This window comes from Nycticebus coucang, chromosome 12 (genome assembly GCF_027406575.1).
Source record: "Nycticebus coucang isolate mNycCou1 chromosome 12, mNycCou1.pri, whole genome shotgun sequence".
In the NCBI taxonomy this organism is placed as follows: domain Eukaryota; kingdom Metazoa; phylum Chordata; class Mammalia; order Primates; family Lorisidae; genus Nycticebus; species Nycticebus coucang.
In genome coordinates, this window is record NC_069791.1 from 101639405 (window position 1) to 101655819 (window position 16415).

A 16415-nucleotide genomic window follows, 5' to 3' on the forward strand; every position below is an offset into this window, starting at 1 on the left:
CCCTAAGTCTTCCAACAGGATGAAGCCCTGTTCTGGGGCACCTTTGTTCTCTCCCAACCTGTTTTCAAATGCTTTCCCATGCCTGGTCCATGTAACAAGCCAAGAAACCATCCTCAGCTTGGGTCCCGCCATGTCATGGACCCGTGAGGCAGAGCAGGGCACTTGGCATTTGGGCAAGTATTCCAGCATTCAGCTGACAGGTCACTGCCAGCTGCCATGCTGCTGAGGGCAGGCAAGGGTCTCTTTGTATAGGCCCTGCACTGATAGGCCCAGGACAAAAGACAGGCCTTGTCTGGCCTAAGCCACATGCACCCAAGATAAAGGCCACAGACTTCTCCCTAGATCCCAGTTGATCTGGCCACTGAGGACACCCCCAGCAGTCCCCACTCCCTGTGGATGTGTGATCAGAGAGGCTCAGCTCTTAAGCCAGACAAAAGGTAGTTTTTCTTAACCTTAGAAATGGCCACAGTGCCTCACACCTGTAATCCCAGCACTATGGGAGGCTGAGACAGGAGGACTACTTGAGGCCAGGAGTTTGAGACCTGCCATAGGCTGCCTGGGCAACATAGTAAGACTGTCTCATCAAAAATTAAAAACAATTAGCCAGCCAAGATGACATGCACTTATAGTCCCAGTGACTGAGGTGCCTGAAGCAGGAGGATCACTGGAGCCCAGGAGTTTTAGGTTGCAGCGAGCTATGACTGAGCCACTATACTCCAGCCTGAGCAACAGAGCGAGACCCTGTCTCAAGGAAAAAAAGACAAAGTCCAACTCTGTATGTGAATTACTATGTCTTTCGAGGCAAGTGTGGGTCAAAGAGGACAGTGGGAGTTCTGACCTGGGTCTAAAACTGGCTGTGCGACCCAGAAGGGTTTTAATGCTCACAGCATCTTACTTCCCTGCCCATAAAAGGAAAGCTGTGGAAGTGCCACTGCACCACCTCACATGCATGGACCCGGACCCCCCCAACCCACAGGGTCCCCGAGGATGACAATGGCTAAGGCAGGCTGAGGGGCAGCTGGCAGGACCCACTGTGCCAGTGGGAGACTGTGACCCTGGCGGGGTGAGGGAAGCCTGCAAGGTGTGGCACAGCTGAGGGCGGAAACGTTCCCTGGCCAGGGAGAGGGGAGCTACCTCCAGGAGAGAGAGAAATGAGGCTGGGGGCTTGGGATTGCATGGGAGGGGCTTGGCTGGTACCATGTGCTCCACGAAGGCTTTGGAAGCTGGTCAAGATGGTAAAAGCTATCCCTACACCGGGCAGCCTCATTCTGCCAACACAAGACAGAGAAAATGGGGGACGGGGGAGGACTGATATTATTTATTAAGGGAACAAAGAAAGAGCAAGTCCTATACTCTGGAACCTGGGTTGTGTCAAAAGGTGAAAATATATACAGCAAATAGGCAACAAAACAGGATGGGGCATCACAGGCTGGGATGAGGCCCAAGGCCACCCAGCCACGGAAGGAGCCACACTGCCTGGACAGAATGTTCTAGAACCCAGTGGTTTCAGCAGCTGTCCCATGACTTCCATGACAACTAACCCCACCACAGACTTCATCATACTGCTCCTCCCAGCCACTCACCAAGACATGAGTGTGCAGATCAGATAGGCTCATGGTTTCACAAGTTAGACAAAAGCTGGAAGGGGGAGAATTCTTAGAGATGAAGGCGGCAACCAAGAAGGGCCACATTGGAAAATCACCACCGAGGGTCAGAACAAGGGCAGCCCTGGGTCCCCATCCTGGGGAGAGCTGTCAGGCCCAGTGGAATCTCTGGGCTTTCTGTGACAGGAGGCCAGGAAGAGGGGTCTCCAAGAAGGCATTCTCACCCCTCTTCCCCTGTGACACACTGCAATACTGGAAAAGCCCCACAGCTTGCTTTTGGAAGGCAAGGACAGAAGGGAAGGCTGGGGGGTGTGACATGGGCATCAGTAGCCATGGAGACTCCCTGTGGTGGGCTGGAGAGTGCCCCCCCAAATTCACATATGCCCAGAACCTCAGAATGCGATCCTGTTTGGAAATAGGATTTCTGACCATTTAATTACTTAAGATGAGGTCAGGATAAACCGGGGGGCCCTAATCCAGTGACTGGTGTCCTTATAACATAAGAGGACACAGGCACCAGAGTCCCTGGGGCAGGGGAGTGTGGCTTGCACTGCTTGTTCAGCTGCCCTAGGATAGACGGACACCCTGTCTGTGCCCGGCTTCCAGCATTGGCTGGGGCATCCAAACTGTCCTACTGCCAGGCCCACAGAAGATGCCTTCAGATCAGGGCATCTGGTGCTAGGTCAGAAGTGGGTCTAGCAGCCTCACAAATTCTGCGACTGTGAACTTCTAACAAGTGTCCTGGGAGCAGCACTGTGTGCATGATGGCCAGGCTCTGGGTCCTGGACCCTCTGGGACTGTGTTGGAGCACGCTCTCCAGTATGGGTCCGCTGGTGCTTGTGGAGGTCCGTGCCACGGCGGAAGCCCCTGCCGCAGGCTGGGCATGTATAGGGCTTCTCACCTGTGTGCGTCCTGCGGTGCGCGCTGAAGTGGGAACTGTTGTTGAAGCGCTTCCCACACTGGGTGCACGCGTAGGGCCGCTCACCTGTGTGTGTCCTGCGGTGGATGACCAGGCTGGAGCTCTGGCTGAAGCGCTTCCCACACTCGGGGCACGGGTAGGGCTTCTCGCCTGTGTGGACCCTCTGGTGTGTGCTGAAGTTGGAGCGATCGCTGAAGCCCTTCCCACAGACGGGACATTTGTAGGGACGCTCCCCAGTGTGTGTGCGCTGGTGCTTAGTCAAGTGGGATGTTTTGCTGAAGGCTTTGCCACATTCAGGGCACGTGTATGGCTTGTCAGCCCCACGGGGCCCCTCTATTTCTGGTGGGGGGCAGCCTCTCAGCTGCTTAGAGCTGACCAAGCTCCTGACTGGGGCCAGTCCCTGAGCCGGGAGTGGGCAGCCAGGGCTCTGGCACCGTGTTGACAGCACTCTGTACCACTCCATTCTCACCGGTGTGTCCGTCCTGGTATTGGCACCATCCTCCAATTGGATCCTGAGCCCTGAGACAGAGAAAGCAGTCCTTGAGGGAAAGATATTTGCTTCTAATAAAGGAGGTAAGCCCAACCATGGTGGCTCACACCTGAATCTAACACTTTGGGAGGCCAAGGCAGGAGGATCTCTTGAGCTCAGGAATTCAAGACCAGCCTGAGCAACATAGCAAGACCCTGTCTCTACAAAAAATAGAAAAATTAGATTGGTGGTACACCTGCAGTTTCAGCTACTTGGGAGGCTAAGGCAGGAGATCACTTGAACCCAGAGTTTAAGGCTGTAGTATGTCCTGTTTTTGCCACTGTACTTCAGCCCAGGTAACAAAGTAGAGCTTATCTCTTTTAAAAAAAAAAAAAAGTTTTCTTTTTTTTTTTTTTAAAAGGAAGTAAAAGCCAGGCAGGGCTTTTCAAATTCCCCTTCAACACATTTAGCAGGGAAGTGTTAGAGCCTGACACAAGGTACTAAAAGCACAGCCACATCTGTTCTAAACCTATACGAATTCACATAACTGTCTTAACAGGTCACAGCTGTGACTGTCCCCATCTTGCAGACAAGGAAACTGAACCACAAAGAGATTGAGGTGCTTGCCCAGATCACTGAGCTGGTAAGTTACAGAGCCTGGTGTGTCTGTGCTCTAACCTCTAAGTGTGGGGTTCTCACTGAACACTATGTCTGGAGGCATTTTTGCCATGACTGGGGAGGGGGTTGTAACTGGCCTCTACCCACTAGAGAGTAGAGAGAAACATCCTACAGTGCACAGACAGCCTCCCACAGCAGAGAAGGACCCAGGCTCAGAAGTCAGTGGTGCCGAGGTGGAGAACCCTCCTCCTTGATGTCCTGGTTAGAGCAGGACCAGGAGCCACAAGGTCCCAGATACATGACCTCACTCACTGCACACCCTGGCTAGGCAGACTCTTTCACAGATCCAGGCTCAGGAACCAACACAGTCATGACAGGAGCAGAGTGAAAGGACCCTGGACTGACCCAGCTTACCCTTCCCAGGCTGTGTGACTGTAGGCAAATGATTTAACTTCTCTGCTGTTCATCTGCAGCCCAAAGCTAATCCCAACTGGGGACTTCATAGCACAAAGCACATTGGGGCATCCAGGGCAAGGGGAACAGACATCCTCCAAGCAGTACTAAGAGAAGCTTTGTACCCACAGCAAGTGGCAGAACATTCCATCATTCTTTGAAAGTCCCCTTTAGGCAAAGTCCATCCCTAGACCTCCCAGGCAGGCCCTTCTTACCCACCCCTCTTTTGTCTCCAAATCCCCCACTTCTAGAGAGCCAAGTGTGGGCTTGGTGCTGATTAAACCTCAAGTTTTGGGGTTTTTTTGAGACAGTGTCTCACTCTGTGGCTAGAGTGCAGTGTTGTCATCATAGCTCACTGCAGCCTCAAACTCTTGGGCTCAAGTGATTCTCTTGCCTCAGCCTCCCAAGCAGCTAGACGATAGGTGTACCAGGAAGCCTAGCTAAAATTTTTCTATTTTAAGTAGAGACAGGGTCTCATTATTGCCCAGACTGGTCTTAAACTCCTGGCCTCAAATGATCCTCCTACCTTGGCCTCTCAAAGTGCTAGTACTGCAGGTGTGAGCCACTTCTGTAAAATTAGGATGGGGACTGAACCACGTCAGTGGCCTGCTGTATGAATTTTTTTTTTTTTTTTTTTTTGTAGAGACAGAGTCTCACTTTATTGCCCTCAGTAGAGTGGTGTGGCGTCACAGCTCACAGAAACCTCCAACTCCTAGGCTCAGGCAATTCTCTTGCCTCAGCCTCCCAAATAGCTGAGACTACAGGCGCCCGCCACAACGCCTGGCTATTTTTTTGTTGCAGTTTGGCCAGGGCCAGGTTTGAACCCGCCACCTTTGGTATATGGGGCTGGCGCCCCACTCACTGAGCCACAGGTGGCACCCTGTATGAATTTTTTTAAAAGGAGCTGAGGTTGGCAATTCTTCAAAAAGTTAGACATAGAGTCATCAAATGACCCAGCAATTCCACTCTTAGGTATACACCCAAGAGAACAGAAAACATGTACTCAGATAAGAACTTACACGAATGTCCACAGCCGCGCTATTCACAACAGCCAAAAAGCAGAAACATACATGTCCATCGACAGAGGATGAACATACAAACTACTGTCTATTCACACAATGCAACACTATCTAGGCATAAAAAGAGATGAAACATTGACATAGACACAATATGGGTGAACTCAGAGAAGCCAGTCTCCAAAGGATAGGTACTCTATGAGTCCATTTATGCACCTGTCCAGAACAGGCGATCCATGGGCATAGAGAGCAGACTGCTGATTGCCAGGGGCTGGGGAAAGGAGGAGGTGGGAGGGACTACTGATGGGCACAGGGTTTCCTTTTAATGTGTTTTTGAGCTAGATAGGAAAAAAAAAAAATGTTTTTGAGCTAGATAGGAACGAAGACAACACTGAATGTATTAAACGCCAGTGAACTATTCATTAAAAAATGGCAAATTATGGGCAGCGCCTGTGGCTCAAGAGTAGGGCGCCAGCCCCATATACGGGAGGTGGCGGGTTCAAACCCAGCCCGGGCCAAAAAGCTGCCAAAAAAAAAAAAAGGCAAATTATATGTTATATGAATTTCATTTCATTAAAAAAAATAGAAATTAAAAACTTTGGGACCACGGTGACAACCTAATTTATTTTTGTTTAAAAGCCAGATTAAGGCTGGGCTTGGTGGCTCATCTATAATTCTAGTACTCTGGGAGGCCGAGGTGGGTGGACTGCCTGAGCTCACAGGTTCAAGACCAGCCTGAGCAAAAGGAAGACCCTGTCCTCTACTAAAAATGGAAAAACTAGCCTGGCATTGTGGTGGGCACCTATAGTCCCAGTTACTTGGGAGGCTAAGGCAAGGAGATCGCTTGAGCCCAAGACTTTGAGGTTGTTTTGAGCTATGATGCTATAGCCCTCTACAGAGAGTGACAAAGTGAGAGTCTGTCTCAAAAAAATAAAAATAAATAAATAAATAAAAACAAGATCAAATGAATCAAACTTTTGTTGGTCCCCTCTGCCCAGCCCACCCAAAAGAGGACTAAATATAAACCACAGTGTCTGGCACATGAAAGTAAAACCCAACAACTCCACTATGCCCCCTGGAGGGCAGTAAGGTCTAGGCTCTGGGAGCTCAGCTGTGGCCCAGCTGGGTAGAACCACATCCTTCCCTCTGTCTTCCTAAAGATCCCATGTGGACACATGAGGCCAGGAGGACTGGTGAATTTTTGCCTTTTCCCTTTCTGCCTCCCACAGACCCTTTAGTGCCAGGAATAAATCAGTCCATGTGTAAAACCTCAGAAACCTCCAGGTCAGGGTTTCCCAATTGTGGTACAGATGACACCCACAGGACCTAGACTGGGCTGGGTCTGGGGGTGGGGCTGTGCCCTATAGGATGTTTAGCTGCACCCCACCCTCCACCCACTGGATGTCAGTAACAAATCCCCCCTGTCCTGACAACCAAAAATGTCTCCACTCATTGACTAATGTCCCCTATGGGGCAAAACTGCTCCTATAGAAATCCACCCGTCCAGCTGCATGTCATCATGACTGACCCACACTTCATATAACTTTATACTTAAAATTAACTCTTCAGGGCAGCGCCTGTGGCTCAGTGAGTAGGGCGCCAGCCCCATATACAGAGGGTGGCGGGTTCAAACCCAGCCCCGGCCAAACTGCAACAAAAAAACAGCCAGGCGTTGTGGCGGGCGCCTGTAGTTCCAGCTGCTGGGGAGGCTGAGGCAAGAGAATCAAGTAAGCCCAAGGGTTAGGGGTTGCTGTGAGCCGTGTGACATCATGGCACTCTACCCAAGGGCGGTACAGTGAGAATCTGTCTCTACCAAAAAAAAAAAAAAATATATATATATATAAATAAAAAAAATAAAATTAACTTTTCAAAATAAAAAATAAATTGACTGCATCAGAATTAAAACTTTTGTGCATCAAAAGACACTACCAACAGAGTGAAAAGGCAACCCACAGATGTGAGAAAATATTTGCAAATCCTAACATCTGTTGAGGAGTTAACATCCTCAGAATCCATAAACAACCCCTGGAACTTAATAACAACCAAAAAACCCAATTCAGAAACAAGCACACGTATGCTGTACCAGCTACTCAAGAGGCCGAGGCAGGATTGCTTTGCTTGAGCCCAGGAATTTGATGCTGCAGTGAGCTACAAGTGCACCACTGTACTCCAGCCTGAGTGAGAGTGAGACCCTGCATCCAGGGAAAAAAAAAAAGGAAGGAAATTCTGACACATATACAACATGGATGAGTGTGGAAGACATTATAATCCAGTTACGAAAAACAAATACTGTATTCCACTAATATGGAGTACCTAGAGTCATCAAATTTATAAAGCAAGAAAGAAGAATGGTGGCTGCCAGAGGCTGGAGCAGGGGGCATGGGGACTTGGTGCTTAATGAGTGCAGAGTTTCAGTTGGGAAGATAAAAAAATTCTGGAGATGCAGCTGGGTACCATGGCTCATGCCTGTTAATTCTAGCTTTCTGGGAGGCTGAGACAGGTGGATTGCTTGAGCTCAAGAATAGGAGACCAGCTCAAACAACAGTAAGACCCCATCTCTACTTAAAATAGAAATCCTAGGCTGGTGTTCTGACGGGCGCCTATAGTCCCAGCTACTAGGGAGGCTAAGGCAAGAGGATTGCTTGAGCCCAAGAGTTTGAGGTTGTTGTGAGCTATGACAATACCACAGTACTTTATCCAGGGCAACAGAGTGAGACTTCTGTCTCCAAAAAAAAGAACAAAAGCATTTTGGAGATGGACAGTAGTAGTGATTATGTACTTCATGCTGCTGTACTTTATCAGTAATTATACTGAACTGAATGCTTAAAAACAGTAAAATGATAAACTTTGTTATGTATATTTTATCATCATAATTAAATAACTTAAAAAAATACCTTAATACAAACCCAAACCAGTTTGCTCACCAAATTGAACTCAATATTCCCTGTATCCCACAGTATTCTGGGGCAGAAGGTGTTGTTAAGAATGAGATCTTTCAAAAAAGAAAAAAAGAATGAGATCTTTCAGCTCAGTATGTAGGACGGTGGTTATGGCGCGAGCTGCATACACCGAGGCTGGCAGATTCAAACACGGCCTGGGCCAGCTAACCAACAACGACAACTGCAACAAAAAATAGCCAAGCGTTGTGGCAGGCACCTGTAGTCCCAGCTATTTGGGAGGCTGAGGCAAGAAAATCACTTAAAGCCCAAGAGTTGGAGGTTGCTGTGAGCTGTAACACCATGGCACTCTACCTAGGACGACACAGCAAGACTCTGTCTTTAAAAAAAAAAAAAAAAAAAGAGATCTTTCAGGAGCGGGCAGAGCACCTAACTTTCTTCCTTGCTTTGCTAGTGCCAAGTGACATTGCGTATGGTGTTCTGACTGACTCCTTTCTGCTGGCCCTGGAGAAGCTTCCATGATTCTCTGCACACAGGAGGCACATACTCAGTGCTGCTGACTGGTGGGCCCACTCAAGTGTCAGCACTGCTCCTGGGAGCTATTCTGCTCAGTCCACGTCTCCTGCCCTCCCTTTCATCCAGCTTCATTTCCCTCACTAGGACCATCATTATTTTTTAAGAGATGGGGTCTCACTATGTTGCCTAGGCTGATTTGAACTCCTGGGCTCAAGAGATCCTCTGGCCTCAGCCTCCTGAGTAGCTGAGACTACAGGCGCCACATCCCCCATGCCTGGCTCCAGCGGGATTCTGTAGGACTCTTCTTCTGCCAATAGATTTCCTCTGGGGCCCCAAACCTTTCTTAAGCTCACCTATCTCCCCTTATTTTTCCTTTAGGCCAGGAGCCAGCAAACTATAACCTGGTGCCTGACACCTGTTTCGTAAAGGACTTTTTTTTTTTTTGAGACAGAGTCTCACTTTGTTACCCTTGGTAGAGAGTGCTGTGATGTCACAGCTTGCAGCAACCTCAAACTTTTGGACTCAAGTGATCCTCTTGCCTCAGCCTCCCCAGCTAGGTTTTTGTTTGTTTGTTTGTTTGTTTTTTAGAGACTAGCTGTTGCTCAGCCTGGTCTCGAATTCCTGAGTTCAAGCAATCCACCCACTTCAGCCTACCAGAGTGCTAGGATCACAGACATAAGCAACTGTGCCCGGCCCTTGGAAATGGAGTTTTAATGGAACACAGACATGCTCGTTCATGTTCCTACTGTCTGTGGCTAGTTCTGCGTGATAAAAGCAGGGCTACGAAGCTGGAATACAGACCATGTAGCGAGTAAAACCTGAAATACTTATTATCTGGTCCTTTTAATTATTATTATTATTTTTTTTTTTTTGGAGACAGAGCCTCAAGCTGTCGCCCTGGGTAGAGTGCCGTAGCATCACAGCTCACAGCAACCTCCAACTCCTGGGCTCAAGTGATTCTCCTGCCTTCGCTTCCCATGTAGCTGGGACTACAGGTGCCTGCCACAACACCCGGCTATTTTTTTGGTTGCAGCCGTCATTGTTGTTTGGCGGGCCCAGTCTGGATTCGAACCCGCCAGCTCAAGTGTATGTGGCTGGTGCCTTAGCCGCTTGAGCCATAGGCGCCAAGCCTATTATCTGATCTTTTACAGAAAATGTCTGTCTACCCTTACTCTAGGCCTTGAACTTGACTTTCACAAACACAATCACCAATGTCTAACTAAACTTTCTAGAGAGAGAACCTAATCTGGGCCTTCTGCTTCATTCTCACTGATCTTGCAGAGCTGGCCCTGCCAGGACTTCTCTTAACCCGGAGGCAGCACAAGCCCTGCAGGCCTCACCTGGATGGGACACCTGACGGGGCCTGGGAGTGAGAAGTCCTGCTCAGGGAGTGAGAAGAGAGAGGATGCAGGTGTGGAACTCAGCATGCATTTCCTCATTAGGGCAAAGTGGTGCTGGGGAACAGATAAGTGGAAGGTGGTCTATGCTTCTGTGTAGACTCAGTTTCCTCCAAGGGCAGGAAGTGAGAAAACAGGGGCCTGGGTTCCCACTGCACCTGGGAAGGGAGCCATGAGGGAGGCTGAAGTTTTCCCATTACAACAGAGATGAAGTAGCCATGAGTTACCACACTCAGGGTGACAGACACAGACCAACGGCACAGAGCAAGGTTGTACAACAGCAAACTAGCATTTACCTTCACATGCTGCAGAAACATGTTCATTTTCATTCATTCAATAGAACACTGAAAAAAATGCCAGCTGTAAAGGGACGTGTGTGATGGTTAATGTTACAAGTCAGCTTGGCCAGGCCATGGTGCCAGTTGTTTGGCCAAACACAAAACTAGATGCCACGGATGTGTGGATGTGTCTGATACCTAAGCTCAGCTGACTGTGAGTAAAGCATGTCAACACCCACCATGTGAGTGAGCCTCATTCAGTCAAAGGCCTTAAGAGCAAAAACAGAGGTTTAGTTTCCTAGAGGAAGAATTCTGTCTCAAGACTGTCACAGAAATCCTGTCTAGGATCTAGCCTTCTCTGTAGATTCTAGACTTGCCAGCTTCTGCAGTCAAGTAAACCAATCTCTTAAAATAAATGTCTATGTGTGTCTTTGTGTGTGTGCACGCATGTGCGTCTCTCCTGTATGTCTCTATAGAGCTCTCACAGATACAAAGCAGCATCTCAATGCCTTTAGAAAAGGTCTCAGAAGTGGCAGGAAGAAACAAATGGGCAGAGAAAGAGCAGGAGGGCAGGTGCACAAACAGAGCTGGTGCCCAGTGAGTGGCAAGGAGATGCCTCTAAGCCCAAAGGCCAGACAGGCAGGCCTTGCTAGAGCCGCTTTGTGCAGGCAGGGGCAGATGGAAATAGGACCAATGCTTGGGAGGTGAGGGTAGAAGGACAGGACCCCAAGGCAACTCTGGGCACCTGTCTGGATTATGGGTATGTATGGTCACACTGCCCTGTAACTGGACACTGGACACTGGCAGCTCTGGCTTTCCAGGCTGAGCTTCAACACACCCAGGAAGACATGGTCTCCCTGCACATTACCCTCATTCTCCCGCAGCACGTCCCAACTATGCTCCTGATGAGCTGGGTCCAGGCATCTCTGCTCTTCTCTGGACAGGTACATGGACACATCCTCCAAGGTCTCTGGCACCTGCTGGGATATACTCCCATCAGTCCTGGCCCTGACTGAGCTGCCTCATCACCCTGACTGAGTAACTGGCCAAGGCTGCTGCAGGCCTCACTGCCCCTCCAGGCTGGGGCTGGGCCTGGTGGGGCACCATCCTCTCCACTCTTGTGCTGCCTCTTGGCCCTTTCCCTGGCTCCACACTTTGTACCCCATTCCCTGAGCACTTTTCACCCCACTTCCTGAGCCCAGACATGGCTGGACCTGCTCCAGGAAATAACACGCTAGAGGGTGAGGAGGCCACCATGGGAGGGACAGGTTGCTACATGCAGCAGCTGATCCACTGCATGCTCAGCCACTCGTTCCACGGAGAGAAGACGTAGCATCCCCCGTCTGTGCTCCAGCTGGCCCTGAGACCCAAACAGGGCAAACTGGGGACTTTAGCAAGCCTCTGGGCCAGTGGGTCTAAATCCAGCACCAGACAGACCTGGGAGCACAGTTAAAAAATAAGCAAACCATGTCCAGAGCAGGCAAATCCACAGAGAAATCACAGAGATAGGAAGCGGATTAGTGGTCACTTAGAGTGGGGGCTGGCAAGAAAAGAGAGAGACTGCCAACAGGCCCAGGGCCATTTGGGGAGTGCTAAAACTTTTCTAAAATTATGGTAATGGCTGCACAACTCTGTTTAAAAACTGTACACAAATGGGTGAATTGTATGGTAGGTGAATTATATCCCTATAAAGCTGGTATTTAAGAATCAAATGAACAAGCAAACACAGGAGGCTCCCATTCCAGATTGGATGTGGGAGGAGTCCATATCTCACCCAGGGTCCCAAGAGATTCTAGTGCTCAGCAGGGTTGGAGGTCACTGTCCCACCTCACTTTCCAGAATTTGCTGGGGCACTGCCGAGTACTCAGATGGCATCTGGAAGGCACGCCTTCCCAAGAGGCCAGGTTTGGGGCAAAAGGGGGGAAACTCCAGGGGGAGCTCCTCTGACATGCAAAGCTCTGGCCACAGGGAGAGAAGAAGTGTCCACTGACCAGGAAGGGTAACACAACACAAGGGACCCAGCAGACCAGGACTGCCCCACTTACCTGGGACCAGGCCGAAAGGAAGGATGAGGCTGATGTCACCATCTCCTGATCCTGGGTGGCTGGCGGGCCTGGGAAGGAGCTGAGAGTCACAGGCAGATCCCCACAGCTCACCCACCACCCTGCCCCTGCACGCATAAGTGGCAGTAGAGGCCCAAATGGCCCTTGTTCAAGCTCAGCTCCTTGCTAAAGAGCCTGTGCATCCACACCCAAGCAGGCCCCTCCTGGCAACACTCATTTGCCTTCACCCCTCCCTTGCACTACTTCTCTTTCCTCGAGAGGGGCAGCTACTTACCCATCTTTGGCCATAGCAGGGGGCTCCTTTTTGGCCTATGGCTCAACTGGGCTGGAGGCTGTTGGTGGGAGCATCGAGCCTCTTCCTCCAGAGAGAGCTCCTTTGCCTGAGCCTCTGTCTGGAATTTGGAGGACTGTTCCCCTGTCCTGAGGGGCACCATGTCATCAGAAAGCACCTCTGAGCCCTGCATGCAGACAGAGATCTGCTCGCTGGCTCCCAGAAAGAAAAATGGAAAACCCCAACCCCTCATTTCAGGCACCCCAGCCAGTGCCCTGCCCCTGGGGCTACTTGCACACTTGTCCCCTGTGCCCAGCTCTCACATAGTCCTTCCTGCAGCCAGTGCCCAACCTGGGCAAAGAGCAGCCTGCTCAACTCCATGGCCTCTCCCTGTCACATCACTGTCCTATTCAGACCCTCTGCTCTTTTATGCTCCTAACAGACTCCGGACCAGAAGGGCACTCAATCAGCCCCAGCCTCATTTTAGAAGTTCACATTACTATATTTGCTAGAATATTTGAAATCATCCACAGGTGCTCTGAGATGATTCTTTTTTTTTTTTTTTTTCAGTTTTTGGCCAAGGCCAGGTTTGAACCCACCACCTCCAGCATATGGGGCCCGTGTCCTATTCCTTTGAGCCACAGGCGCCGCCCAAGATGATTGATTTTCTAATTACAGAACAAGTGACTCGGATGAAACTGGGTCTCAGGTCCAAGCTCTAAAATAGTACTTGGGACAAGAGACCTTCCCAGGGAGCTGCAAAGCCAGTGCTGGGGACCCCTGCCTCAGTCTCCCTCTCTCTCAGCACTGCATGCCTTTAACACGATCAGTCCCCTCAGAGAGTGGGGCCCACCCATCTCTGCTCAGTGACAGCCATGTGGTACATGGACAGAGACGATAGTGCACACAGACAGGAGAAGCCAGCCAGGGATCCTGAGCCCCAAAGCCAGAGGGGCTGGGAGAGAGGCTGCTGGGAAGGGATCCTGTGTTCTTGGCCACTGCAATAGCAGGATTTGCTACCACAGGCAACTGATGTTATGGCCAAGTCTTAGGGGATGTCTGTTCCGCTGGCTGCAGAAAATAGCAGTGTGTGGCCACTGTCACTGCTACAGGGAGGAAGGGGACCTATTGGCACTGGCACTGAAAAATGAACTGTGTCAAAAGGTGGCGGGAATTTTTTTTTAATTGGCACCAAGATGAAAGGAGTTTTCATTTTTAATCTCAAGGAGTTTAGTGACTAAAACTAAAGCAGGAGGAATCTATGTGAGGCTTCCCTCCCTCCTCTAAATGTCACTGCAAAGAGCTGGAGTGTGCTCTAGAGAGGTGCTGTCTACAGAGCTTTCTGCACTGATAGAAGTGTCCTATCTGTGCTGTCCAGTACAGCAGGCACTAGCTACATGTGACTACGTTTTGGGGGCTTTTTGGAGATAGGATCTTGCTCTGTCATCCAGGATATAGTTCAGTGGTGCAATCACATATCACTGCAGCCTCCAACTCCTGTGCTCAAGTGACCCTCCTGCCTCAGCTTCCCAGGTACTGAGACTACAGGCACATGCCACTGCACACAGCTAATTTTTAAATGTTTTAGTAGAGATAAGAGTTTCATTACATTGCCCTAGCAGGTCTGAAAATCCTGACCTCAAGTAATCCCCCCAACTTGGCCTCCCAAAGTGCTGGGATTATAGGCATGAATCACTGCACCCCAGGCTACATTTTAAATTTTACTTAGTTACAATTAAAAAAGCCATACAGGGATGGCAGCTACCATTGGGCAGCGTAGCTCTATAACAGTGATTTTTCAACCAGGGTGCTATAAGAGGATCTTAGGTGTTCTTCGAAAATTTTTAAAGATCATTAATTAAGTTATTTTCAAAAGAAGTTCAAAGCACAGGGAGGAGCCTGTGGCTCAAAGGAGTAGGGCACCGGCCCCATATGCCGGAGGTGGAGGGTTCAAACCCAGCCCTGGCCAAAAATCACAAAAAAAAAAAAAAAAAGTTCAAAGCACAGTAAGTGTATTCTTCTTTTGCTCTTTTTTTAAGCGTGCCTCAGACGTTTAACCATCAGTTCAAGTGTGCCATGGGATAAGAAAAGTTTGAAAAACACTCCTTTAGAGAAACTAGGGGACCTCTATGGGCTCTAACCAGAGAGGCCTCCCATAAGCCTGTCATTCTTCCCGGTGTTCTTCTTCTTTTGGGGTAAGTTCCGCTCCCAAAGCTCTACCTTAGATGGTGCTGGACCTCCCTCCCTTCACAACCTGTTTGGTCTATGCTGGGATGGTATTAACAAACCAAGCCGCACCCAGTGGGGCCATATGTGGTTAATCAGAGAGTGGACACCATTGGCCAAGCCTGAGAAACATTCTGCAGTTGCTTTCTTTAATTCACAGCATCCAGGCAACTACCAATCACTCAACAGCCAAGGCTGGTTAAGATTCCAGAGCCCAAGGAATCACCAGTCATAGACGTCAGGCAGCAGGGCCCAGAGGACCACAGGCACATTTCCTCACCTCAGGGTTAAAATGCCCCCCACCTCACCCGCTGCCTCTGTTTCCAGGGCTCCCGCTGCAGCCCTTCCACGAGGACCACGGCCTCCTCACCGCTCTCGGGCTGCTGTTCACGCACCCGGGCCTGGATCTCCCCCGGTAGCACCGTCAGGAACTGCTCCAACACCAGCAGCTCCAAGATTTGCTCTTTGGTGCGCAGCTCCGGGCGCAGCCAGCGGCAGCAGAGCTCCCAAAGGCGGCTCAGGGCCTCCCGGGGCCCAGCTACCTCCTGGTAGCAGAAGAGGCGGAAGAGCTGGCGGAAAGTCTCAGGACTGGGGTCTTCCTCCTCCAGAGGGGGCTCCTCTTCCCAGCAGAAGTCCTCCTCCACCTTCACAATCAGGATCTCATCCTGCTCCAGGTCCTGTCCCTCCAGGTCCTGCTCCAGGGGTGGCAGAGGCTGAAGGCCAGAGGGAGTGGCCATTGTTCTCGTTGGCCTTGCTCCTTCTCTTTGAAGTCAAACTTGTCACTCCCTATACTTCTGCCCAGATACAGGAAAAGATGCTTTTTTCAAAGCTCTGTGGAGAGATGACGAAATTATTTAAAATGCAGCATTGGGGGTGAATAAGTCATCTGCACCTGTAAGCCCCTGCCCTGGTTCCAGGGCCAACTCATTTTCATTGGTGAAGGGAAAGGGCTGAAGAACAAATCCATCTTTACTACTAATCTCCTGCTAATTCTTGGGCAAATTAAGGGCTCCGGGCTTACTTCTTCATTTGAAAACTAGAGGCGATAATATGGCCTGTACACACAGGCTGCTGCTTGGACTAGATGGGATATTTGGGAAGGGTTTAGCGCATTGCTGAACGTGGTCAGAGCTTGGGAACCGTTATTTCCCACTATTACAACTGCCCTTTATGGAAGGTCCTTTTGGAAATCTGATGAAAACTGGGGCCCAGGGAGATGCAGCACTAGCCGGTTAGGAGTCCCCGGCTAGGCTGCTTTCACGTCTCCTCCCTTCGGGTGGAGGGTGAGCGGTGCCCGAGGCCGCGGCACAAACGCAGGTGCTGGCACCGGCAGCGCAGGAAGAGCTTAAACCGGGACCCCGCCCCCGCACTCACCGGCAGCGCTGCGGGTCGTGGGGAGCTCGGAGCGCGACCGGAGTAGGGGTCCGGGACCAGAGCTGGACCGCAGGCGCGGGGAGCAGGGCAAACAAGCTGTCCCAGAGTGCCAATCTAGGGGCCCAAGAACCCAACTCGGCGTGGGAACGAAGCCGCGTAGGCTGGGCCGCGCCGCGCGAGACTCTGTAGGCAACGCAGTCCTCGCGCTATTGGCTGAGCTGGCTGTCTGAGGGAAGCAGCCCAGGTGGGCGGGCCCGCGAGAGTCACTGTGGGTAATGTAGTCCTCCAAGGGACGCTACGTCGGTAACGTAATT

The 16415-nt window shown here is 50.5% G+C and overlaps 1 protein-coding gene across 3 annotated transcripts; it reads right to left on the reverse strand.

The window, feature by feature from the left end:
• Positions 1 to 68: 68 nt before the first annotated feature.
• On the reverse strand, positions 69 to 16266 carry ZNF500 (zinc finger protein 500). Of its 3 annotated transcripts, none has more exons than XM_053556712.1 (6): positions 16102 to 16266; positions 15123 to 15558; positions 12505 to 12688; positions 12213 to 12280; positions 11036 to 11147; positions 69 to 3042 (listed from the first exon to the last, which is right to left on the reverse strand). In XM_053556712.1, the coding sequence occupies exons 2-6, from the start codon at positions 15462 to 15464 to the stop codon at positions 2309 to 2311; spliced, it is 1440 nt and encodes a 479-aa protein (XP_053412687.1). In that variant the 5' UTR covers positions 15465 to 15558; positions 16102 to 16266; the 3' UTR covers positions 69 to 2308. The 3 variants fall into 3 exon arrangements, with proteins under 3 accessions (XP_053412687.1, XP_053412685.1, XP_053412686.1); XM_053556710.1 differs by having other exon boundaries at positions 73 to 3042; positions 15036 to 15558; XM_053556711.1 differs by having other exon boundaries at positions 76 to 3042; positions 11036 to 11144; positions 15036 to 15558.
• Positions 16267 to 16415: the final 149 nt, after the last annotated feature.

What these genes read in the sequence shown, in the direction of transcription:
- ZNF500 (XM_053556710.1), bottom strand. Translation starts at nt 15,464, where the DNA reads ATGGCCACTCCCTCTGGCCTTCAGCCTCTGCCACCCCTGGAGCAGGAC. An exon ending in CCTGGAAACAGAGGCAGCGG is followed by an intron (nt 12,689 to 15,035) that starts GTGAGGTGGGGG and finishes GTCTGCATGCAG; the next exon opens with GGCTCAGAGGTGCTTTCTGA. An exon ending in CCTGCTATGGCCAAAGATGG is followed by an intron (nt 12,281 to 12,504) that starts GTAAGTAGCTGC and finishes GCTCCTTCCCAG; the next exon opens with GCCCGCCAGCCACCCAGGAT.